The 25,042-nt window shown below is 39.2% G+C and overlaps 1 protein-coding gene across 1 annotated transcript in view; it reads left to right on the forward strand.

The window, feature by feature from the left end:
• STK3 (serine/threonine kinase 3) overlaps window positions 1-25,042 on the forward strand; it is a 311,659-nt gene that overhangs the window by 26,152 nt on the left and 260,465 nt on the right. Inside the window, exons 2-3 of the mRNA XM_068983496.1 lie at window positions 20,650-20,730; window positions 23,757-23,885. Of these exons, the coding sequence (XP_068839597.1) occupies window positions 20,650-20,730; window positions 23,757-23,885 (210 nt within the window). The remainder of the gene's footprint in view (window positions 1-20,649; window positions 20,731-23,756; window positions 23,886-25,042) is intronic.

Genomic DNA, 25,042 nt, shown 5'->3' on the forward strand with positions numbered 1-25,042 from the left:
TAGCAAGAAGAGATAAGAAAGCCTTCTTCAGCGATCAATGCAAAGAAATAGAGGAAAACAACAGAATGGGAAAGACTAGAGATCTCTTTAAGAAAATTAGAGATACCAAGGGAACATTTCATGCAAAGATCGGCACAATAAAGGACAGAAATGGTCTGGACCGAACAGAAGCAGAAGATATTAAGAAGAGGTGGCAAGAATACACGGAAGAACTGTACAAAAAAGATCTTCACGACCCAGATAATCATGATGATGTGATCACTAATCTAGAGCCAGACATCTTGGAATGTGAAGTCAAGTGGGCCTTAGAAAGCATCACTATGAACAAAGCTAGTGAAGGTGATGGAATTCCAGTTGAGCTGTTTCAAATCCTGAAAGATGATGCTGTGAAAGTGCTGCACTCAATATGCCAGCAAATTTGGAAAACTCAGCAGTGGCCACAGGACTGGGAAAGGTCAGTTTTCATTCCAATTCCAAAGAAAGGCAATGACAAAGAATGCTCAAACTACCACACAATTGCACTCATCTCACATGCTAGTAAAGTAATGCTCAAAATTCTCCAAACCAGACTTCAGCAATACGTGAACCGTGAACTCCCGGATGTTCAAGCTGGTTTTAGAAAAGGCAGAGGAACCAGAGATCAAATTGCCAACATCCGCTGGATCATGGAAAAAGTAAGAGAGTTCCAGAAAAACATCTATTTCTGCTTTATTGACTATGTCAAAACCTTTGACTGTGTGGATCACAATAAACTGTGGAAAATTCTGAAAGAGATGGGAATACCAGACCACCTAACTTGCCTCTTGAGAAATCTGTATGCAGGTCAGGAAGCAACAGTTAGAACTGGACATGGAACAACAGACTGGTTCCAAATAGGAAAAGGAGTACGTCAAGGCTGTATATTGTCACCCTGCTTATTTAACTTCTATGCAGAGTACATCATGAGAAACACTGGACTGGAGGAAACACAAGCTGGAATCAAGATTGCCGGGAGAAATATCAATCACCTCAGATATGCAGATGACACCACTCTTATGGCAGAAAGTGAAGAGGAGCTAAAAAGCCTCTTGATGAGAGTGAAAGAGGAGAGTGAAGAAGTTGGCTTCAAACTCAACATTCAGAAAACGAAGATCATGGCATCCGGTCCCATCGCTTCATGGGAAATAGATGGGGAAACAGTGGAAACAGTGTCAGACTTTATTTTTTTGGGCTCCAAAATCACTGCAGATGGTGACTGCCGCCATGAAATTAAAAGATGCTTACTCCTTGGAAGAAAAGTTATGACCAACCTAGATAGTATGTTCAGAAGCAGAGACATTACTTTGCTAACTAAGGTCCGCCTAGTCAAGGCTATGGTTTTTCCTGTGGTCTTGTATGGATGTGAGAGTTGGACTGTGAAGAAGGCTGAGCGCCAAAGAATTGATGCTTTTGAACTGTGGTGTTGGAGAAGACTCTTGAGAGTCCCTTGGACTGCAAGGAGATCCAACCAGTGTATTCTGAAGGAGATCAACCCTTCTTTGGAAGGAATGATGCTAAAGCTGAAGCTCCAGTACTTTGGCCACCTCATGCGAAGAGTTGACTCATTGGAAAAGACTCTGATGGTGGGAGGGATTGGGGGCAGGAGGAGAAGGGGACGACAGAGGATGAGATGGCTGGATGGCATCATGGACTCGATGGACGTGAGTCTGAGTGAACTCCGGGAGATGGTGATGGACAGGGAGGCCTGGCGTGCTGTGATTCGTGGGGTCGCAAAGAGTCAGACACGACTGAGTGACTGAACTGAACTGAACTGATGTGTAATGTTTAGAGTTGTATACATATGAGGTCATGCTGTTTGTGAATTGAGATAATTTTACTTCTTTTACAATTCTCCTTTGCCTGTTATTTCTGTTTCTTGTCTGATTTCTTGGTTTGAACTTCTGGTACTGTGTTGAATAGTAGTGACAAGAGTGGGCATTCTTGCCTTGTTCCTTATCTTAGAAAAAAAGCTTTTAGTCTTTGACCATTCACTCTCTTGAACTTTTCATTATGTTGAGTAGTTGTATTTCTAGTTTGTTGAGTGTTTTTTATCAGTATGAAAGGGTATTGAATTTTTTCAGATGACTTTATTTTGTCAGCTGAGAATATCATGCAGTTTTTGTTCTTTATTTTGTTAGTTGTTGATTTTCGTTTGTTGAACCGTTCTTATATTCTGGGTATAAATTCTACTTGATCATAGTATATAATCCTTTTAATGTGCTTTTGGATTTGTTTTATTAGTAGTTGTTGAGTATTTTTGTGTCAGCATTTATTGGGAATATTAGTCTGTAGTTTTTGTTTTTCCATGTTGTATCTTCGTATGGTCTCAATATCAGAATAATACTGGCCTCAACGAATCAGTTTGTAGAGTTGAATTCTTTGGAAGGAGTATTGGTGTTAATTCTTCCTTAAATGTTTGGCAGAATTCTCCAGCAAAGCCCTCTAGTCCTGTGTTTTCCTTTGGTGAGAGGTTTTCGATTATATCTTCAGTTTCCTTACTGTTCACATTTTCTATTTCTTCACAATTCTGTCTTAGAAGATTGCATCTTTCTAAGATTTTATCCATCTTTTAGGTTCATTGTTCACAGTATTCTCTTAACAATAGTTTTTATTTCTGTGACATCAATTTTAATGTCTTCTTTGATTCCTAATCCTAGTTCTTGAGTCTTCCTTCTTTCTTCCTTTTTTCTTTCTTTCTCTCTTTTCTTAGTCTAGCTAAAGTGAAAATGAAAGTCAGTTGTGTCTGACTTTTTGCAACCCCATTTACTATAGTCCATGGAATTTTCCAGGCCAGGATACTGAGTGGGTAGCCTTTCCCTTCTCCAGGAGATCTTCCCAAACCAAGGATAGAACCCAGGACTCCCTCATTGCAGGAGGATTCTTTACCAGCTGAGCCATAAGGGAACCCCTAGTCTAGCTAAGGGTTTGCCAATTTTGTTGGTCTCAAAAAACCAACCCTTGGTTTCGTCTGCTTTATTGATCTACCAAGACTGGGTAGCTTGTAAATAATAGGAATTTATTTCTCACTGCTCTGCAGACTTGGAAGCACAAGATCAGGGTGCCAGCACGGTCACATGCAGGGGAAAGCTTTCTTCCCGATTCATAGCTGGCACTTCTCACTGTGTCCTCACGTGGTGGAAGGAGCTAGGGAATTTTCTGGAGCTTTTTTCATAAGGCACTAATTCCATTCATGAGGGTTCCATCCTCATGACTTAAGCACCTCCCAAAAGCCCCATCTCCTAATACCATCATCTTTGGGAGCTCGGATATCATCAATATATATTTTTTGGAGGACACAAATATTCAAACCATAGCAATTTTGTTGATTTTTTAAAATTTTCTTTTGTATTATTTATCTCTGTTCCAATCTGTATCATTTCATTTCTTCAATGAACTTTGAGTTTAATTTGTGTTTCTGGTCTCTTGATGTATAAAGTCACATTGTTGCTTTGAGATCTTTTTAAATAGAAGGGAGTGTTGCTATAGACTGCTCTCTTAATGCTGCTTTTGCTGCATCCCAGACGTTTTGGTATGCTGTGTTTTTGTTTGTCTCTAGGTATTTTCTTTTCTTTCTTTCTTTTTTTTTTTTGATGTGGACCATTTTTAAAGTCTTAGTTGTTTTACAGTATTGCTTGTGTTTTATGTTTTGTTTTTTTGGCCGCCAGGCATGTGGGATTTCAGCTCCATAACCAGGTATCAAACCCACAGCCCCTGTATTGGATGGTGAATTCTTAACCATAGGACCACCAGGGAAGTTCTTCCTGATATTTTCTTAATTTCCTGGTGATTTCTTCCTTGACCCTGTTTTTGTTTAAGAATACGTTGTTTAATGTCTGCATATTTTTGGATTTTCCTGTTGTTAAGGAATTTTCTCACCTTTTTTTGTGTGAAAATTTTTATTTCTTAGATTTTGAGGGATATTTCCATTAAATATAGAATTGTTTTTTGATTATTGTTTTCTTTCATCACTTTAAGGAGTCACTGTCTTTTGGCTTGCTTACTGTCTGACAAGAAGACTGTAGTCATTCTTGTCTTTATCCTTATTTAAGTAATAGGTCTTTTTCCTGGAACATTTAGTATTTAGCTTTTAGTATTTTCTTCTTCTACTGGTATACCTCTTAATGCCGGCAATTTCATTATAATACATCAGATTTGTCTCTCGGTGTGTATTTATCCTTTTAGATTTGGTTAGTTACTTGCATCTCTAGGTTTATTGGTTTTATAACATTTGAAAAATGACCAGTATCTCCTCCAGCCCTTTTCCCTCTTTTTTCCTATTTCTGTTTTTTAATATCTATTCTTCATTTCCGTGTGGGGCTCAGGCTTTTTCTTTTTTCCTTTATTCTTAAAACATTTTTTTCCCTCAAGTTATCTTTTTTGCTGTATTATCTAATCTGTTTAAGTCTTATCCAATGAAAACTTCATTTCAGATAGTTTTTTTTTTCATCTCTAAAATTTCAATTTAGCTCTTTTTCCTATCCATTTCCATTACATCTCTAAGTACATGGGACATATTTATATTTGCTTTTTATAAGATTATTTTTGTTAATTCTACTGCTTCTTCTATTTCTGTGTCTGGTTTTATTTTGTGTGTGTGTGTGTTTTAATTGACTAAGTTTTCTCCTCTTTGTGAGTCATAGTTCCCAGTTTTTCTTGTGTCTAGTAATTTTTGATTGAATTCTTGACATTAAAAATTTTTACATTGTGGAGGCTGGATTTTAAGTGTTTGAAGAGTTTCAGGCATGCCTCTGAGATATTGAGGATTCAGTTTCAGACAACTGCAATAAAGTGAATATTGCAACAGAGTGAATCACATGAACTTTTTGGTTTCCAAGTGCACAGAGAAGTTGTGTTTGAACTATACTCTTGTCTATTAAGTGGGCAGTAGTGTTGTCTAGAAAACAATGTAATAATATACCTTAATTGAAAATGCTTTACTGCTAAAAAATGCTAACCATTATCTGCTGCTGCTGAGTCACATCAGTTGTGTCTGACTCTGTGTGACCCCATAGACGGCAGCCCACCAGGCTCCTCCAGGCTCCTCCATCCCTGGGATTCTCCAGGCAAGAATACTGGAGTGGGTTGCCATTTCCTTCTCCAATGCATGAAAGTGAAAAGTGAAAGTGAAGTGCCTCAGTCATGTCCAACTCTTTGCAACCCCATGGACTGTAGCCCACCAGGCTCCTCTGTCCATGGGATTTTCCAGGCATGAGTACTGGAGTGGGGTGCCACTGCCTTCTCAAAACCATCATCTGAACCTTCAGTAAGATGTAATCTTTTTGCTGGTGGAGGTTCTTGCCTTGAAGTTCATGTCTGCTGACTCATCTGGGTGGTGGTTGCTGAAAGTTGGGGTTGCTATGGCAGTTTCTTCAAATAAGACAAGAGTGACGTTTTCAACATCAGTTACTCTTTCCTTCCCAGACAGTTTCTCTGTAGCATGCAGTGCTGCTTGATAGCATTTTACCCACAGTAGAACCTCTTTCAAAATTGAAGTCTGTCCTTTTAAACATTGCTGCAGTTTCATCAACTAAAGTTTATGCTGTATTTTACATCCTTTGTTGTCATTTCAACAGTCTTTGTAACAGCTTCATCAGGAGTAGATTCTGTGTCAAGAAATTACCATCTTTGCTCATCTGTAAGAGACAACTCCTCATCTGCTAAAGTTTGAGCTTACAGCACTTCAGTCACATCTTCAAGTTCCAGTTCTAAATTCTAGTTCTCCTGCTGTTTCTGTCACGTCTGCAATATTTTCCTTCACTGAATCTTGAACCCCTCAAAGTCATCCATAAGATTTCTACTCAATTCTTTCAAACCATTATTGATGTTGATATTTTGACCTCTTCCTTTGAATCATTAATGTTCTATGATTGGTGACTCCTTTCCAGAAGGTTTTCAGTTTACTCTGCCCAGAACTATCAAGGGAATCACTGTCTATGGCACTTTAAGCTTCATGAAATACATATCATAAGGCTATATATGAAATATATATATAAGAATGCTTGAAAGTTGAAATTGCTCCTTGATCATAGGCTGCAGAATGGACATTGTGTTAGCAGGAAGGAAAACAGTATTATCTTTGTGCACTTTCAAAGAGCTCTTGGGTGACCAAGTGCATTGTCAATGAGTAGTAATGTTTGAAAGGAATCTTTTTTTTCTGAGCAGCAGGTCTCAAGAGTGGGCTTATAATATTCAGTTGTAAAACAGATGTATTGTCATTCAGGCTTTATTATTCTGCTTACAGAGCACAGGCAGAGTGGATTTAGCATAATCCTTAGGGACGCTAGGATTTTCAGAGGGTAAATAAACATTGGTGTCAACTTAAACTCACCAGCTTCATTAGCTCTTGCCCTGTGAAGCTTTGACACCAGGCATTGATCTGGCTCTCTAGCTGTTCAAGTCCTCGATGGTATTTTCTTGCAATATAAGACTTTTGCATCTCCATTGGAAATCTGTTGTTTGATGGTGTTGTTCAGTCCCCAAGGTGCATTAGACTCTTTGTGACCTTGTGGACTGCAGCATGCCAGGCTTCCCTGTCCTTCACTGTCTCTTGGAATTTGCTCAGACCCATGTCCATTGAGTTGATGATGCCATCCAGCCATCTCATCCTCAGTTGTCCCCTTCTCCTTCTGTTCTCAGTCTTTCTGAGCATCAGGGTCTTTTCCAATGAGTCGGCTCTGCATTGGTGGCCAAAATATTGGAGGTTCAGCTTCAGCATCAGTCTTTTCAATGAATATTCAGGACTGATTTCCTTTAGAATTGACTGGTTTGATCTCCTTGCAGTCCAAGGGACTTTCAGGAGTCTTCTACAGCACCACAATTCAATAGTATCAATTCTTTGGTGCTCAGCCTTTTTTATGGTCCAGTTCTCACATCCATACATGACTACTGGAAAAACCATAGCTTTGACTAGATGGATCTTTGTTGGCAAAGTGATTTCTCTGCTGTCTAGGTTTGTCATAGCTTTTCTTCCAAGGAGGGCTTCCCTGATAGCTCAGTTGGTAAAGAATCCACCTGTGATGCAGGAGACCCAAGTTCAGTTCCTGGGTCAGGAAGATCCGCTGGAGAAGGGATAGGCTACCCACTCCAGTATTCTTGGGCTTCCATTGTGGCTCAGCGGGTAAAGAGTCTGCCTGCAATGCCTGATCAATCCCTGCATTGGGAAGATCCCCTGGAGAAGGGAAAGGCTACCCACTTCAGTATCCTGGCCTGGAGAATTCCGTGGACTGTATGGTCCATGGGGTTGCAAAGAGTTGGACATGATTGAGCCACTTTCACTCACTTCACTTCTTCCCAGGAGCAAGCATCTTTTAATTTCATGGCTGCAGTCACTGTCCACAGTGATTTTGGAGCCCCAGAAAATGAACTCTGTCACTGTTTCCACTTTTTTCCGCATCTGTTTGCCATGAAGTGGTGGGACCGGATGCCATGATCTTGTTCAGTGTAGGTGCCTGCGTCTTGCTGGATCTTCTGTGTAACTTGCTGCGGCATCTGCTTGAGTACTTTCCTTCACCTTGCACTCTCACGTTATGGAGATGGCTTTTTCCCTTAAAACCCATGAATCACCCTTTGCTAGCTACAGACTTTCCTTTTGCCACTCCTTTACCTTTCTCTGTCTTCATAGATGGGTTTCCCTTGTGGCTCAGCTGATAAAGATTCATAGATGTGAAGAAAATCAGAGCTTTGATCTGGATTAAGCTTTGGTTTAAGGTAATGCTGTGGCTTGTTTGATCTAACCAGACTACTAAAACTTTCTCCTTATCAGCAGTAAGGCTGTTTTGTTTTCTTATCATTTGTGTGTTCACTGGAGTAGCGCTTTAACTTTTCTTCAAGAACTTTTCCCATATGGAACTTTTCCCATATGGAACTTTTCCCGCTGTGGAGAACAGTATGGAGATTTCTTTAAAAAGCTGGGAATAATCTACCATATGACCCAGAAATCCTACTACTGGTCGCACACCCTGAGAAAACCATAATTCTAAAAGAAGACACATGTACCCGAGCATTCATTGCAGCACTATTTACAATAGCCAAACACAAAAGCAACCTAGATGTCCATTGACAGATGAATAGATAGAGAAGCTGTGGTGCATATACACAATGGAATATTACTCAGCCACAAAAAGGAACACATTTGAGTAAGTTCTGGTGAGGTGGGTGAACCTAGAGCCTGTTATACAGAGTGAAGTAAGTCTGAAAGAGAAAAGTGAATACCGTATATTAACACACATACATGGAATCTATTGATATAAAGATTGTACTGATAAACCTGCTTGCAGGGCAACAGTAGACATAGGGAACAGACTTACGGACACAGCGAGGGGAGGAGAGGATGGGATACTTGAAAGAGCAGTGCTGAAACATGCCCATTACTGTATGTGAAGTAGATGGCCAGTGGACATTTGCTGTGTGACTCGGGATTCAACCGATGCCCTCTGACAGCCTAGAGGGGTGGGAGGCAGGAGGGAGTTTCAAGAGGGAAGGGACGTATGTATATCTAAGGCTGATACATTGTTGATGCATGAAAGAAACCAACACAACTTTGCAAAGCAATTATCCTCCCATTAAAAATAAATTTAAAACAAACAACAAGAAAGAACTTTTCCTTGGCATTCACAACTTGGGTAACTGTTCAGCACAGGAGGCCTGGCTTATGGCCTGTCTTAGCTTTTGACAAACCTTCTTCACTAAGTTTAATCATTTCTAGCTTTTAATTTAAAGTGAGAAATGGATGACTCTTCTTTTTGCTTGAATACTTGGAGGTTGTTTTAGAGTTAGTAATTGGCTTAATTTCTATATTGTTTTGTCTCAGATTAGGGAGGCCCGAGGCAAAGGGTGAGTGGTGGGGAATGGCCAATTGGTGGAGCAGTCAGCACAGATAACTTTTATTAGGCTCATATGGGTGCAGTTCATGGAATCCCAAAACACATTGCGATGGTAACATCTAAGATCATTGCGTACAGATCATTATAAAAGCATCATAATAATGAAAAAGTTTGAAATATTGTGAAAATTACCAAAATGTGACATATGACACAAAGTGAGCAAATGCTGTTGGAAAAGTGGTACCAGTAGTTTTGTCTTAGGCAGGGTTCCAGCAAACCTTACTTTTGTAACAAAAAGCTCAGTATCTGTAAATCATAAAAGAAGGTATGCCTCTATAGACTTGTTCTGGGAGGCAGTTAAGTTACCTTGTAGATTGGCTCAGTGCTTTTGAAGCCTGTTTTTAAGCTCCTTTTGGGAAGTCTAAGTAGCCTTTGGGCTTCACTGCTGGCTCAATAAAGAATCTGCCTGCAATGAAGGAGATGCAGGAGATACAGGTTCAATTCCTGGATAAGAAAAATCCCCTGGAGGAGGGCATGGCAACCCACTCCAATATTCTTGCCTGGAGAATCCATGGACAGAGGAGCCTGGTGGGCTACAGCACATGGGGTCGATAAGAATTGGGTAACTGAGTATGCACGCAAAGTAGCCTTTATGCTTTGATAATGTGGTCTCTCTTGTAAAACAAAGCTGTTCTGGGATGTATTCTCATAACTATTGTTTACTTAACTATTGTTGGTGGGAAAGATTCTCAGCCTTGTGTGATCTCTGGGAGTTGTTCTTTTTAAAAATCTTTTTTTTGTTCTCCTTAGGAAATCGATTTTGTTGGGCTTTGTAGCATGTTTTTGTAAGCATGTACAGATTGGCATTCAGCTAAATAGTCAAGGGAACTGTTTGGTAGATTGGTGGACTTCTTTCTCAGTATAGCTCTTTTTTCACAGGTATTCTGTAGTGTAAATTTTATTTGCCTTGCCTCTCCAAACTCTCATCTTTGTTTCTTTAACTCAGCAAAATTGCTGGGCTCTTTGAGTTCCTCTCAGGGTACTACATTTTGGATATAGCCTTTAGATGTAAAGCCTGGGCGATAGCAGGGCTTTTCTTATCTCTTTTCCTTTTCTTATGGATCACAGTCCTGAAATGTCTGATATCTAATGTTTGAAAATAGTTTCCCATAATTTTTTTTTTTTTTGAGTTTTTTAGCTGTTTACAGCAGATAGATAATATCCTCTTACTTCCTTGTAGTCAGAAGTGGAAGTCCTGTAATGGACACTTTCAAATTTTTAAGTTGTTTGAACTTTCAGTAGCATTCTTGAAAGCGGTCAAGTACTACTTTCTTGTCCTTCATGACCTCATTTCTTAATTATTTATGTTTTCCTGGGGTCTTTTTTCTCTTTGATCCTATTTCTTCTTAGACATTTTCTTGATGGCTTTATCCCTTATCATACCTTTAGGCTTCGTCTGTGTGCTGTGTGTGTGTGTGTGTGTGTGTGTGTGTGTGTGTGTGTGTGTGTTTGTGTTAGTCGCTCAGTCGTGTCCAACACTTTGCAATCCCATGGCCCATAGCCCACCAGGCTCCTCTGTCCATGGAATTCTCCAGGAAAGAATACTGGAGTGGGTAGCCATTCCCTTCTCCAGGGGATCTTCCTGATCCAGGGATTGAACCTGGGTCTTCTGCATTGCAGGTAGATTCTTTACCATGACACCAAAAAAAATAACGTTGCCAATTCAGATCTCTCCTGGGATTCATATAAACAGTTGGTTACTGGAAATATACATTCAGATGAGAGGAGTTAAACCCAACACGTTCCTCTTCAAGCTTTTTTCTGGTGTTCTTTCTTTAGTTTGGTAAATAACGTTACATCAGTCATTTGCTTAAACCAAAGGCTTAAGAGACAGTCTCAACTTCTGTCTTTCTTGCATCTCCGCATATTTAATCAAAACCACTTTCTGTTGACTGTGCCTGCTCAATATCTTGATTAGCTTATCTTCTCTCACTTCTTATTGCCACTGCTACTATATTCTTTGCATCAATATTTTGAACAACCTCCTGCTAGTTTGCCTTCTCTATTGTTACTTATTGCATGTCCTTCCTCTTGATTACAGAGGGGTGATCTTTTAAAAATAGAGCTCCTTACTATGGTTTACAAGACTCTTTTTAACGTGACTCTTTTTACCTCTGCATCCTGACCACTTTTACTTTATTCGTATGGAATTACTTTTGGTCTGTCAACCATGCATAACATCTCTCACTTCTTGTTTCTAGATATTTCAGCTCATGCCATACTGTGGATAACTTTTAAAAAAATCTATTTATTTTAATTGGAGGCTAATTACTTTACAATATTGTATTGGTTTTGCCACACATCAACATGAATCCGCCATGGGTGCACGTGTTCCCAATCCTGAACCCCCCTCCCACCTCCCTCCCCATACCATCCCTCTGGGTCATCCCAGCGCACCAGCCCCGAGCATCCTGTATCATGCATCGAACCTGGACTGGTGATTCGTTTCACATATGATATTATACATGTTTCAATGCCATTCTCCCAAATCATCCCACCCTCTCCCTCTTCCACAGAGTCCAAAAGTCTGTTCTATACATCTGTGTCTCTTTGGCTGTCTCACATACAGGGTTATTGTTACTATCTTTCTAAATTTCATATATATGCGTTAGTATACTATATTGGTGTTTTTCTTTCTGGCTTACTTCAGTCTATAATCGGCTCCAGTTTCATTCAGCTCATTAGAACTGATTCAAATGTATTCTTTTTAATGGCTGAGTAATACTCCATTGTATATATGTACCACAGCTTTCTTATCCATTCGTCTGCTGATGGACATCTAGGTTGCTTCCATGTCCTGGCTACTATAAACAGTGCTGTAACAAACACTGGGGTCTACATGTCTCTTTCAGTTTTGGTTTCCTTGGTGTGTATGCCCAGCAGTGGGATTGCTGGGTCATAAGGCAGTTCTATTTCCAGTTTTTAAAGGAATCTCCACACTGTTCTCCATAGTGGTTGTACTAGTTTGCATTCCCACCAACAGTGTAAGAGGGTTCCCTTTCTCCACACCCTCTCCAGCATGTATTGCTTGTAGACTTTTGGATCGCAGCCATTCTGACTGGTGTGAAATGGTACCTCATTGTGGTTTTGATTTGCATTTCTCTGATAATAAATGGTGTTGAACATCTTTTCATGTGTTTGTTAGCCATCTGTATGTCTTCTTTGGAGAAATGTCTATTTAGTTCTTTGGCCCATTTTCTGATTGGGTTGTTTATTTTTCTGGAATTGAGCTGCACAAATTGCTTGTATATTTTTGAGATTAGTTGTTTGTCAGTTGCTTCATTTGCTATTATTTTCTCCCAATCTGAAGGCTATCTTTTCACCTTGCTTATAGTTTCTTTTGTTGTGCAGAAGCTTTTAATTTCAATTAGATCCCATTTGTTTATTTTTGCTTTTATTTCCAGTATTCTAGGAGGTGGGTCATATAGGATCCTGCTGTGATTTATGTCAGAGAGTATTTTGCCTATGTTCTCCTCTAAGAGTTTTACAGTTTCTGGTCTTAACATTTAGATCTTTACTCCGTTTTGAGTTTATTTTTGTGTATGGTGTTAGAAAGTATTCTAATTTCATTCTTTTACAAGTGATTGACCATTTTTCCCAGCACCACTTGTTAAAGAGATTGTCTTTTCTCCATTGTATATTCTTGCCTCCTTTGTCAAAGATAAGGTGTCCATAGGTGCGTGGGTATATCTCTGGGCTTTCTATTTTGTTCCATTGATCTATATTTCTGTCTTTGTGCCAGTACCATACTGTCTTGATGACTGTGGCTTTGTAGTAGAGCCTGAAGTCAGGCAGGTTGATACCTCCATTTCCAGTCTTCTTTCTCAAGATTACTTTGGCTATTCAAGGTTTTTTGTATTTCCATACAAATTGTGAAATTATTTGTTCTAGCTCTGTGAAAAATACCATTGGTAGCTTGATAGGGATTGCATTGAATCTATAGATTGCTTTGGGTAGTATACTCATTTTCACTATATTGACTCTTCTGATCCATGAACATGGTATATTTCTCCATCTATTAGTGTTCTCTTTGATTTCTTTCACCAGTGTTTTATAGTTTTCTATATATAGGTCTTTAGTTTCTTTAGGTAGATATATTCCTAAGTATTTTATTCTTTTCATTGCAATGGTGGATGGAATTGTTTCTATTTTCTCATTGTTAGTGTATAGGAATGCAAGGGATTTCTGTGTGTTGATTTTATATCCTGCAACTTTACTATATTCATTGACTAGCTCTAGTAATTTTCTGGTGGAGTCTTCAGGGTTTTCTATGTAGGGGATCATGTCATCTGCAAACAGTGAGAGTTTTACTTCTTCTTTTCCAATTTGGATTCCTTTTATTTCTTTTTCTGCTCTGATTGCTGTGGCCAAAACTTCCAGAACTATGTTGAATAGTAGTGGTGAAAGTGGGCACCCTTGTCTTGTTTCTGACTTTAGGGGAAATGCTTTTAATTTTCCACCATTGAGGATAATGTTTGCTGTTGGTTTGTCATATAAAGCTTTTATTATGTTGAGGTATGTTCCTTCTATTCCTGCTCTCTGGAGAATTTTATCATAAATGGATGTTGAATTTTGTCAAAGGCTTTCTCTGCATCTATTGAGATAATCATATGGCTTTTATTTTTCAATTTGTTAATGTGGTGTATTACATTGATTGATTTGCAGATATTGAAGAATCCTTGCATCCCTGGGATAAAGCCCACTTGGTCATGGTGTATGATCTTTTTAATGTGTTGTTGGATTCTGACTAGAATTTTGTTAAGGATTTTTGCATCTATGTTCATCAGTGATATTGGCCTGTAGTTTTCTTTTTTTGTGGCATCTTTGTCAGGTTTTGGGTTTGGGTGATGGTGGCCTCATAGAATGAGTTTGGAAGTTTCCCTTCCTCTGCAATTTTCTGGAAGAGTTTGAGTAGGATAGGTGTTAGCTCTTCTCGAAATTTTTGGTAGAATTCAGCTGTGAAGCTGTCTGGACCTGGGCTTTTGTTTGCTGGAAGATTTCTGATTACAGTTTCAATTTCCGTGCTTGTGATGGGTCTGTTAAGATTTTCTATTTCTTCCTGGTTCAGTTTTGGAAAATTGTACTTTTCTAAGAATTTGTCCATTTCTTCCACGTTGTCCATTTTATTGGCATATAATTGCTGATAGTAGTCTCTTATGATCCTTTGTACTTTTGTGTTGTCTGTTGTGATCTCTCCATTTTCATTTCTAATTTTATTGATTTGATTTTTCTCCCTTTGTTTCTTGATGTGTCTGGCTAATGGTTTGTCAGTTTTATTTATCCTTTCAAAGAACCAGCTTCTGGCTTTGTTGATTTTTGCTATGGTCTCTTTTATTTCTTTCGCATTTATTTCTGCCCTAATTTTTAAGATTTCTTTCCTTCTACTAACCCTGGGGTTCTTCATTTCTTCCTTTTCTGGTTGCTTTAGGTGTAGAGTTAGGTTATTTATTTGGCTTTTTTCTTGTTTCTTGAGGTATGCCTGTATTGCTATGAACTTTCCCCTTAACACTGCTTTTACAGTGTCCCACAGGTTTTGGGTTGTTGTTTTTTCATTTTCATTCATTTCTATGCATATTTTGATTTCTTTTTTTGATTTCTTCTGTGATTTATTGGTTATTCAGCAGCGTGTTGTTCAGCCTCCATATGTTGGAATTTTTAATAGTTGTTTTCCTGTAATTGAGATCCAATCTTAGTGCATTATGGTCAGAAAAGATGCTCGGAATGATTTCAATTTTTTTGAATTTACCAAGGCTAGATATATGGCCCAGGATGTGATCTATCCTGGAGAAGTTTCTGTGTGCACTTAAGAAAAAGGTGAAATTCAGTGTTTTGGGGTGAAATGTCCTATAGATACCAACTAGGTCTAACTGATCTATTGTATCATTTAAAGTTTGTGTTTCTTTGTTAATTTTCTGTTTTGTTGATCTATCCATAGGTGTGAGTGGGGTATTAAAGTCTCCCACTATTATTGTGTTATTGTTGATTTCCCCTTTCATACTTGTTAGCATTTGTCTTACATATTGTGCTCCTATGTTGGGTGCATATATATTTATAATTGTTATATCTTCTTCTTTGATTGATCCTTTGATCATTATGTAGTGTCCTTCTTTGTCTCTCTTCACAGCCTTTGTTATAAAGTCTATTTTATCTGATAAGAGTATTGCTACTCCTGCTTTCTTTTGGTCTTTATTTGCATGGAATATCTTTTTCCAGCCCTTCACTTCCAGTCTGTATGTGTCCCCTGTTTTGAGGTGGGCCTCTTGTAGACAACATATATAGGGGTCTTGTTTTTGTATCCATTCAGCCAGTCTTTGTCTTTTGGTTGGAGGCATTCAACCCATTTACGTTTAAGATAATTATTGATAAGTGTGATCCCGTTGCCATTTACTTTATTGTTTTGGGTTCAGGTTTATACACTCTTTTTGTTTTTCCTGTCTAGAGAATATCCTTTAGCATTTGTTGGAGAGCTGGTTTGGTGGTGCTGAATTCTCTCAGCTTTTGCTTGTCTGGAAAGCTTTTGATTTCTCCTTCGTATTTGAATGAGATCCTTGCTGGGTACAGTAATATGGGCTGTAGGTTATTTTCTTTCATCACTTTAAGTATGTCCTGCCATTCCCTCCTGGCCTGAAGAGTTTCTATTGAAAGATCAGCTGTTATCCTTATGGGAATCCCCTTGTGTGTTATTTGTTGTTTTTCCCTTGCTGCTTTTAATATTTGTTCTTTGTGTTTGATCTTTGTTAATTTGATTAATATGTGTCTTGGGGTGTTTTGCCTTGGGTTTATCCTGTTTAGGACTCTGGGTTTCTTGGACTTGGGTGATTATCTCCTTCCCCACTTTAGGGAAGTTTTCAACTATTATCTCTTCAAGTATTTTCTCATGGTCTTTCTTTTTGTCTTCTTCTTCCGAGACTCCTATGATTTGAATGTTGGAGCGTTTCATATTGTCCTGGAGGTCTCTGAGATTGTCTTCATTTCTTTTAATTCGTTTTTCTTTTTTCCTCTCTGATTCATTTATTTCTACCATTCTGCCTTCTACTTCACTAATCCTATCTTCTGTCTCCGTTATTCTACTATTTGTTACCTCCAGAGTGTTTTTGATCTCATTTATTGCATTATTCATTATATATTGACTCTTTTTTATTTCTTCTAGGACTTTGTTAAACCTTTCTTGCATCTTCTCAATCCTTGTCTCCAGGCTATTTATCTGTGATTTCATTTTGATTTCAAGATTTTGGATCATTTTCACCATCATTATTTGGAATTCTTTGTCTGGTAAATTCCCTATCTCTTCCTCTGTTGTTTGGTTTGGTGGGCATTTATCCTGATCCTTTACCTGCTGGGTATTCCTCTGTCTCTTAATCTTGTTTATATTGCTGAGTTTGGGGTGGTCTTTCTGTATTCTGGCAGTTTGTGGAGTTCTCTTTTTATTGTGGAGTTTCCTTGCTGTGGGTGGGGTTGTATCGGTGGCTTGTCAAGGTTTTTTGGTTAGGGAAGCTTGTGTTGGTGTTCTGGTGGATGGAGCTGGGTTTCTTCTCTCTGGAGTGCAATGAAGTATCCAGTAAAGAGTTATGAGATATCAGTGGTTTTGGAGTAATTTTGGGCAGCCTCTATATTGAAGCTCAGGGCTGTGTTCCTGTGTTGCTGGAGAATTTGCGTGGTATGTCTTGCTCTGGAACTTGTTGGCCCTTGGGTGGTGCTTGGTTTCAGTGTAGGTATGGAGGCATTTGATGAGCCCCTATCGATTAATGTTCCCTGGAGTCAGGAGTTCTCTGATGTTCTCAGGATTTGGACTTAAGCCTCCTGCCTCTGGTTTTCAGTCTTATTTTTATAGTAGTCTCAAGACTTCTCCTTCTATACAGCACCGTTGATAAAACATCTGGGTTAAAGATGAAAAGTTTCTCCACAGTGAGGGACACCCAGAGAGGTTCACAGAGTTACATGGAGAAGAGAAGAGGGAGGAGGGAGTTAGAGGTGACCTGAATGAGATGAGGTGGAATCAAAAGAGGAGAGAGAAAGCTAGCCAGTAATCACTTCCTTATGTGCGCTCCACAGTCTAGACCGTTCAGAGATGTTCACGGAGTTACACAGAGAAGAGAAAAGGGAGGAAGGAGACAGAGGTGGCCAGGAGGATAAAGGGGGGAATCAAAAGAAGAGAGACAGATCCAGCCAGTAATCATTTCCCTAAGTGTTCTCCACCATCTGGAACACACAGAGATTCACAGAGTTGGGTAGAGAAGAGAAGGGGGAGGGAGGAGACAGAGGTGACCTGGTGGAGAAAAAGGAGAGTCCAAAGGAGGAGAGAGCAGTCAAGCCAGTAATCTCGCTCCCAGGTAAAAATGGGTACTGAAGATTGGGTTCTTAGAGGTACAAAATTGATAACAAATAACAAAAAGCAAAGGTTAAAAATCTAGAGTAGAGGTTGGATTTTCAAAAATACAATATTAAAGAAAAGAAGAAGAAGAAAAAAGTCACAAAAATTATTTTAAAAAATATATGAAGTTTGCTTTAAAAATAGGGTCTTTTTTTTTTGAAAAGTAATAGTAGGTTATAAAAATGAAAATTAAAGGCGTAATAGAGGACTTAAAATTTAAAAAAAGTTAAAAAGAATGATCGTAAAAATAGTAAAAATATATCTAGGACTCTCTCTGCAGTTGTTGTGGGCAGTGTGGGGTCAGTTCATTTTCGGATAGTTCCTTGGTTCGGCTTGTATTTCTCAAGATCTATAGGCCCCTTCCTATGTAGTCGGTACTAACTACAGGGTTTTAATCTATTGCACCTGTCACTTCCAAGGTGGTTCCCTCTGTTTTAGCTTCTTCTGTTTGCTGGTCTCTTCAGTGCCTGATTTCTGCCCTGACACAAGGGGAGCATGGTGGACACTTTTTTTAGGCTCACTTGTTCAGTCACGCTGTGGGGAGGGAGGGACGCTGCAAACAAATAACACTGGCGTGTGCTCGCAGTGTCTCAGCCACACTGGGCCTACCCTCGCTCCCAGCAGGAGTGCGCTCCCTGCCCACACTGCTCAGGCTCTAGTTTGCTCCACTGGGAACCATCCCAGGCCGGCCCTGGGCTGCATACACCTCCCAGGTCTAAGCCTCTCAGGTTCAGGCACTCGGGTAGTCCTCAGAGGTGCAGACTCCGTTGGGCCTGCGTTTTGTGCCTTTCCCAGGTCCGAGCAGCTCAGGTGATGAGGTGTTTGGTGAGCACGGTCACTGTGACTTAGCGCCTCTCCCGACCCTGCTGCTCGGTTTTCTGGGTGTTCAACCAGTGCACCTTCTCAGGCGGATGATGACTGTCCAGAACCCCAAGAAGTCTTAGCAAAGAAGCCTGCTTGCAGTTTGGTAGATAATCTCTCTGGGGCTGCGATTGCGCCCTTCCGGCTCTGGCTGCCTGTCACCGGAGGGGTATGGTCTGCTGCCGGCTAATTCTGTTCAGCCCTTTGTTCTGTGCGCGGTCCTGGTGGTGTTTTATGTTAGAGCTTTTCGCCTGGGAGTTATCCCACAGTCTGGTTTGCTAGCCCAAGTTAGTTCGCTCTGATTACCCTCGGGGCATTCAGGCCTGGTCCTTACTCTAAGCAATGCAGCCCGCGCCTCCCTGCCCAGCCCCCGCTTGCTAGTGGTGGGTGCAGGGGTCTGCGCTGCTTCTCCGCTGGGGGAGTTACCGTTGGGCTTGTAATCTGTGGGTTTTAATTATTTACTTAATTTTTCTTCCCTGTTATGTTGCCCTCTGTGATTCCAAGGCTCGCCACAGACTCGGCAGTGAGAGTGTTTCCTGGTGTTTGGAAACTTCTCTCTTTTTAAGACTCCCTGCCCGGGATGGACCTCGGTCCCTACCTCTTTTGTCTCTTTTTTTGTCTTTTATATTTTTCCTACCTCCTTTCGAAGACAATGGGCTGCTTTTCTGGGTGCCTGACGTCCTCTGCCGGCATTCAGAAGTTGTTTTGTGGAATTTACTCAGCGTTTAAATGTTCTTTTGATGAATTTGTAGGGGAGAAAGTGGTCTCCCCATCCTATTCCTCCACCATCTTAGGACCACCTCCTGGATAACTTTTAAAAAAGCAAAAATAAATTAAAAAGTTTTCTCTATGGCAACCTGTCAAGTAGCCCATAAAACTAAAAGCTCATAAGTAAAGTCGCTACAAGTGGGAATATTTGCAACCAAAATCCCAGAAGAAACGTGAACTGAGATCATGAATAGATGATTTTGCTTCATAGTATATTAAAAGATGCTCAACTTCACTCACAGTAGGAGAAATACAAAATAAATCTGAGTTACAAGTTTTTACCTAATATATTGGCAGAAATCCAAATATTTCCAAATACAGATTTTAATATATCTATCTAGATATAGAGTTTAGTACTCTGTAGGTGGAATTGTGGGGAAAGAAGATTTCTCATGTATTACTGGTAGGAAAGTAAATTGGTATAAGCCTCCCAGAGGGCAGTTTGCTGGTGTCAATTAATTTACATATATATTGATATAATGTACAATTGTAGTAGGTAAAATATACCAAAGTGGCACCCACTCCAGTACTCTTGCCTGGAAAATCCCATGGTCTCTGAAGCCTGATAGTCTACAGTCCATGGGATTGCAAAGAGTGGGACACCACTGAGCAACTTCACTTCAGAATATACCATAATATAATCAATTAGCAATTTAAATAAATATATAGTTATTATAACAGTGATTTTATTATGTTATTAAATTTATATTATGCTTATAGTATATGTACTTACTTATCATTATGTATACTTCTCTATGGGCTTCCCTGGTGGTTCAGCGATAAAGAATCCACCTGCAGTGCAGGGGATGCAGCAGACACGGATTTGACCCCTGGGTCAGGAAGATCCATTGGAGGAGGGCATGGCAACCCCCTCCAGTGTTCCTGGACAGAGGAAATTGGTGGGCTACACTCCACAGGGTCATAAAGAGTTGGACATGACTGAAGCGACTGAGCCACACACACAGACACACACTCACGTCTATATTTTGTGTATTTATATATTTTCTTGCTATCACAGTTTCACGTTTGGGAATTTATCCTAAAGATATGCAAGCACATGTATGAGCTGACTTACCTATAAGCTTATTTATTGCAGTGTTGATAATAGCAAAAGGGAACCTAGATATCTATAAGTGAAGGATTGCTGAGAAAAAAGAAAAGAATGAAGATGCTGTTTATCAATTTATGTTGTAGAGATCTCCAACAAACATTTTATGTTGTTCTGTAAAACATCAAAGTATGTAGCAGTGTGGGTAAACAAGTATATATACAGTGTGTGTATAAAATGGGCTTTCCTGGTGGCTCAGAAGGTAAAGTGTCTGCCTGCAATGTCGGGAGACCGGGGTTTGATTCCTGAGTCGGGAAGATCCCCCTGGAGAAGGAAATGGCAACCCGCTCCAGTACCCTTGCCTGGAAAATCCCAGGGACAGAGAAGCCTGGTAGGCTACAGTCCATGGGGTTGCAAAGAGTCGGACATGACTGAGTGACTTCATTTTCACTTTTATATTGTGTGTTAAAAGGGGGGAGAAATAGAAATATTTTTATAAAAGTTTCACAGGAAGGTAATAAAAGTGCTTATTCTTTGAGGTGTTTCTGGGAAAATTAAGAACAGGAGTTGCAAGGAGACTGTATACTGTACACGTTTTTGTATTTTTGAGTTTTGAACCATCTGAATATATTGTCTCTTAAAATTTTTAACTCTATAAGAGATCTTATGGAAAATGCTTTTTCTTTTGTTTTTCTCGTTAGTAAGCTAAAAAAGCTGAGTGAAGACAGTTTGACTAAGCAGCCTGAAGAAGTTTTTGATGTATTAGAGAAACTGGGAGAAGGGTAAGTACAAAAAATACCAAAGTAGCATTTAGATAATGACAGAACAGTTATAACGTCCCACGTAAGATTAGTCCTTCACTAGAATATATTTAATTGAATTAAACAGTAAATGTATAGAGGGAATGTAACAATACCTGAACATAGCAAAGGTCATATATGACAAGCCCAAGCTAACATCATACTCTATAATGAAAAACCAGAAGTGTAGGAGAACTTCCAAGATAATAAAGGCATAAAACACAAAATAGATTAGATCAGTAAGAACAGGGAAAAGGAAATAGGGAAAACAAAAATATAAAATAGTAAGATAAATTTAAGTTAGACGGAATAAAGTGAAATGTATTTTTCACTAAATATCAGTTCTCCCATAGACAGACTATTAGGGTCAATTAAAATGTTAAACTTAGCTATATGTTGTTTATAAGAGCCTGTGTAATACAAAGGGTGGACACACAGTGGTATTTCCTATTAGAGACATCAGATAAGAAAGAGGTAATCACATCAAAAAAGAAAGCACAAATGGCAATGTTTATATCAGGTAAAGTTAAAAGATCGTAAGTGAGTAAAAAGAGGAGTTAATATTCAGATAAAGAATGAAGAGGGATATTAGGTAATGATATGAAAGAGAACTCACAATGCAACAGAGTAAGACCTGGTGATGTTGTGAATTGAGTTTGCATTGTAATTCAGCTTCTGGCAAGATTAGATGTTGGGTTGCAGAAGTCTCAGTCCTGGACATATAAGAAATAAGATTTTCTTTGAAGCATTCAGAAGTTTTCTGGCTCTCTCAGTCTTGGCCTGGGAATTTAAGCCCTGAGCTTGTTATATTTGTTTTATGACTTTTCCAGCTTAGTTAGGAGCAGCCATTCCATTCTGCAGTTTTTGTACTCTTATTTTCACTGTAACATTCAATTGATTCAGGTACTTGGTCTTCTAAAGCTTTCCCTAGACTCCAGGAACTAAGGATAAAAATTTAAATAATTATTTTGCCATCAGATACCTTAGTCTCAGTGTTCTGCTTGTCCCTTGCATTGAAGTCATTACTATCTTTAAATCTAAGAAAGAACTAATCCAAGATGCCCCTTTCTTAAGATTCTTTCCCTTGGAACCCCTTCCTTTCCTTCAAACCACTTCCTTCCTCAAGACTATTGGTAGCAGATCATGGTTAGGAAAAGAAAGGTTACTCTATGAACTCCAGGTATAAAGAGTTTATTATGAAATTTGGAGCTCAAATGACTTGTGGAAAGATGGGATGCAAGGGTTATGGACTCTGTCACTGAAGCTCAGAGAAGCTAGTGCTGAAGATCTCAGTTTGAAGCACTGAAGTGGTGTTTCTCAAAAGCTCACATGGGCTCTGCTGGAATCCCTAAGAATCATTTAGATGCTCCCACCAGCTGTCTTAGTCTGCAGCAGCAGTGTGGTGGGTTATCAAGAAGCTCAGCAAGAAGCCACTGTGTATCTGATATTTGGTCAGGCATCTGCTGCAGCTGTATTTGAAAAGTGATGGTCTTTCTTCAGCTTTTTGCCATTCAGATTTCATGAATGTTCTTCTCATTGTCAGACTCTTAACTGGGATCCATTCAGGGAAGGGAAATCTGGGAAATGTGGTTCCCAGTTTTCTTTTGTAGTGACAGGAAGACCTTAGAAGAGACTGATGGCATTGCTTAATTGGCAGTAGTTAATCTAGCTCTTGAGTTTAGACTAGCTTTTGAGGGGCTATATATATATACATACACACACACACACACACACACACATACATACATACTGTCACACACACATATATATGTGTGTATACATATATATATATCAGTTCAGTTCAGTTCAGTCGCTCAGTCGTGTCCGACTCTTTGCGACCCCATGAATCGCAGCACGCCAGGCCTCCCTGTCCATCACCAACTCCCGGAGTTCACTCAGATTCACATGGTTTCAAAAGGGGAAATACAGATTTCCCTTGCTCTCTGAAAGTAGAGCATTCTTATGAAACCTTTAGTGAGTTGAAACATTGTAATGCAAAGAAAAGCTTCCCTGGTGGCTCAAATGATAAAGAATCTGCCTGCAATGCAAGACACGCAGATTTGATCTATGTCAGGAAGATCCCCTGGAGAAAGGGAATGGCTACCCACTCCAGGATTTTTGCCTGGAGAATTCCATGGACAGAGGAGCTGAAGCATATACATTACAACACATCTTGCTAACGGTTACACAAAATAAATTGTGAGATAAAGGCGCAGATCCTCTCAGACAAAGCTCAGAGATATGGTGGCTTGATGATGAGTGTAGTTCTAGGAATGAGGTTGGCGGTGCCACTGTTGCTGCTCATGGTACTTTCTCCCTCTCTAATGGCTCCTGCAAAAATAAATGTTGAATGCTGTTTTTGTTTTCACCTTTTTTTGTAAAAGTGTAAATCCTCTTCAAATTTCATCTGGTTAGTGAAACGTGTTAATCCAGGCCTTTTGTAAAAATGAAGGGGTGTAAAGTGAAATTTTAAAAAGTGGGCTTAACTGTATACGTGCGTGTGTGTAAATTAGGACTACATACACACATACACACACACACACATACACACAAACCCATGGTGAAGGTTTCAGTTACCCCTAAGCAGTCTGGGCAGGTGTGGGATTTTGATATTTTGCGGGTGGTTTTGCTTAAGGTGAGATCAGCCTTTTCTCCTAACATGAGATTTTGGCTGTTTTTATTCTATATTCTGTTCTTTTAACTTCCATTTATATATCTTCTTAATGCTGCACTTGTTTGAGTTGACAAACCGTAAGTCTATTTCTTTCATTCATAAGAAACACAGCAAATCTTTTTCTATTAATTTGGTGATTTTAATGAATTTTAAGTCTATAATTGAAGCATTAAAGCTAAGATATAATTCACTTTTAAAATTTGTTTCCTTTGATTTGTCACCATTGAGTAGTATTTTAAATTAGAAAAGACTACATGTGAAGACTCAGACTCTTTCTCTAATAGTTATGGTGTTTGAAGGGAAAAAAATAAAGGAATGTCTTGGTTTCTTTTAGGTCTTATGGAAGTGTATTTAAAGCAATACATAAGGAATCTGGTCAAGTTGTGGCCATTAAACAAGTACCTGTTGAGTCAGATCTTCAGGAAATAATCAAAGAAATTTCCATAATGCAGCAATGTGACAGGTATGAAGAGATTTTATTTCTTTATTTACCTTCATTTTGATAAGTTTTGCTAGTCATGTACAATAAAATGTCTTTGGTCATCTTAGTTTTTTCTTCTGACTTCCCATCAGAAGTAAGACTGATCTTTTAAGAAAGGTGAGAATAGCTTTGTTGGGTTGTCTTAGGACTTTCAGTTCTAAGCAGGAATGATATTATAAAGCAATATGTGATGATAGAATATACTCAAGCACTTTTCTCATTTTCAGGAAAAATTTACAGGTGAAAATTAGCTTTTGATATTAAGGAGAAGTCATTTAACAGTCCTTTTGCTGTGATTTGTTTTAAATAATTAAAAACACTCCTGGAGGAGGTTGCCAATAGATGGGGAAAAAATGGAAACAGTGATAGACTGTTTTCCTGGGCTCCAGAATCACTGTGAATGTTGACTGCAGCCATGAAATTAAAAGATGCTTGCTTCTTGGAAGAAAAGCTATGACAAACCTATACAGTGAATTGAAAAACAGAGACATCACTTTGCCAGCAAAGGTCTGTATAGTCAAAGCTTTGGTTTTTCCAGTGGTCATGTTTGGATATGAGAGTTGGACCATAAGAACGCTCAGTGCTGAAGAACTGATGCTTTTGAATTGTGGTGCTGGAGAAGACTCTTAAGAGGCCTGTCAACAGCAAGGAGATCAAACCAGTCAATCCTAAAGGAAACCAAACCTGAATATTCATTAGAAGAACTGATGCTGAAGCTGAAGCTCAATATTTTGGCCTCCTGATGTGAAGAACTGACTCATTGGAAAGCACCCTGATGCTGGGAAAGATTGAAGGCAGGAGAAGAAGGGGATGACAGAGGATGAGATGGTTGGATGGCATCACTGACTCAAGGGACATGAGTTTGAGCTGACTCCGGGAGATAGTGAAAGACAGGGAAGCCTGGTGTGCTGCAGTCCATGGGGTCGCAAAGAGTCAGACACAACTGAGCGACTAAACAACAAAAATTAAAAGTCATATTTTATGTAACTTTCATTTATTCAACCAACATTTACTGGACAACCCTAGTGTGCCAGATATTGTCACAGGATCTAGGAATACCAAGGAAACTAAGACATTGTTTTTCTTCTTGAGGAGCTGGTAATCTAGTTGGGAAGACAGATATTTAAGTGAATAGCTAT

The sequence above is a fragment of the Capricornis sumatraensis genome, chromosome 11 (assembly GCF_032405125.1).
Source record: "Capricornis sumatraensis isolate serow.1 chromosome 11, serow.2, whole genome shotgun sequence".
NCBI lineage: Eukaryota > Metazoa > Chordata > Mammalia > Artiodactyla > Bovidae > Capricornis > Capricornis sumatraensis.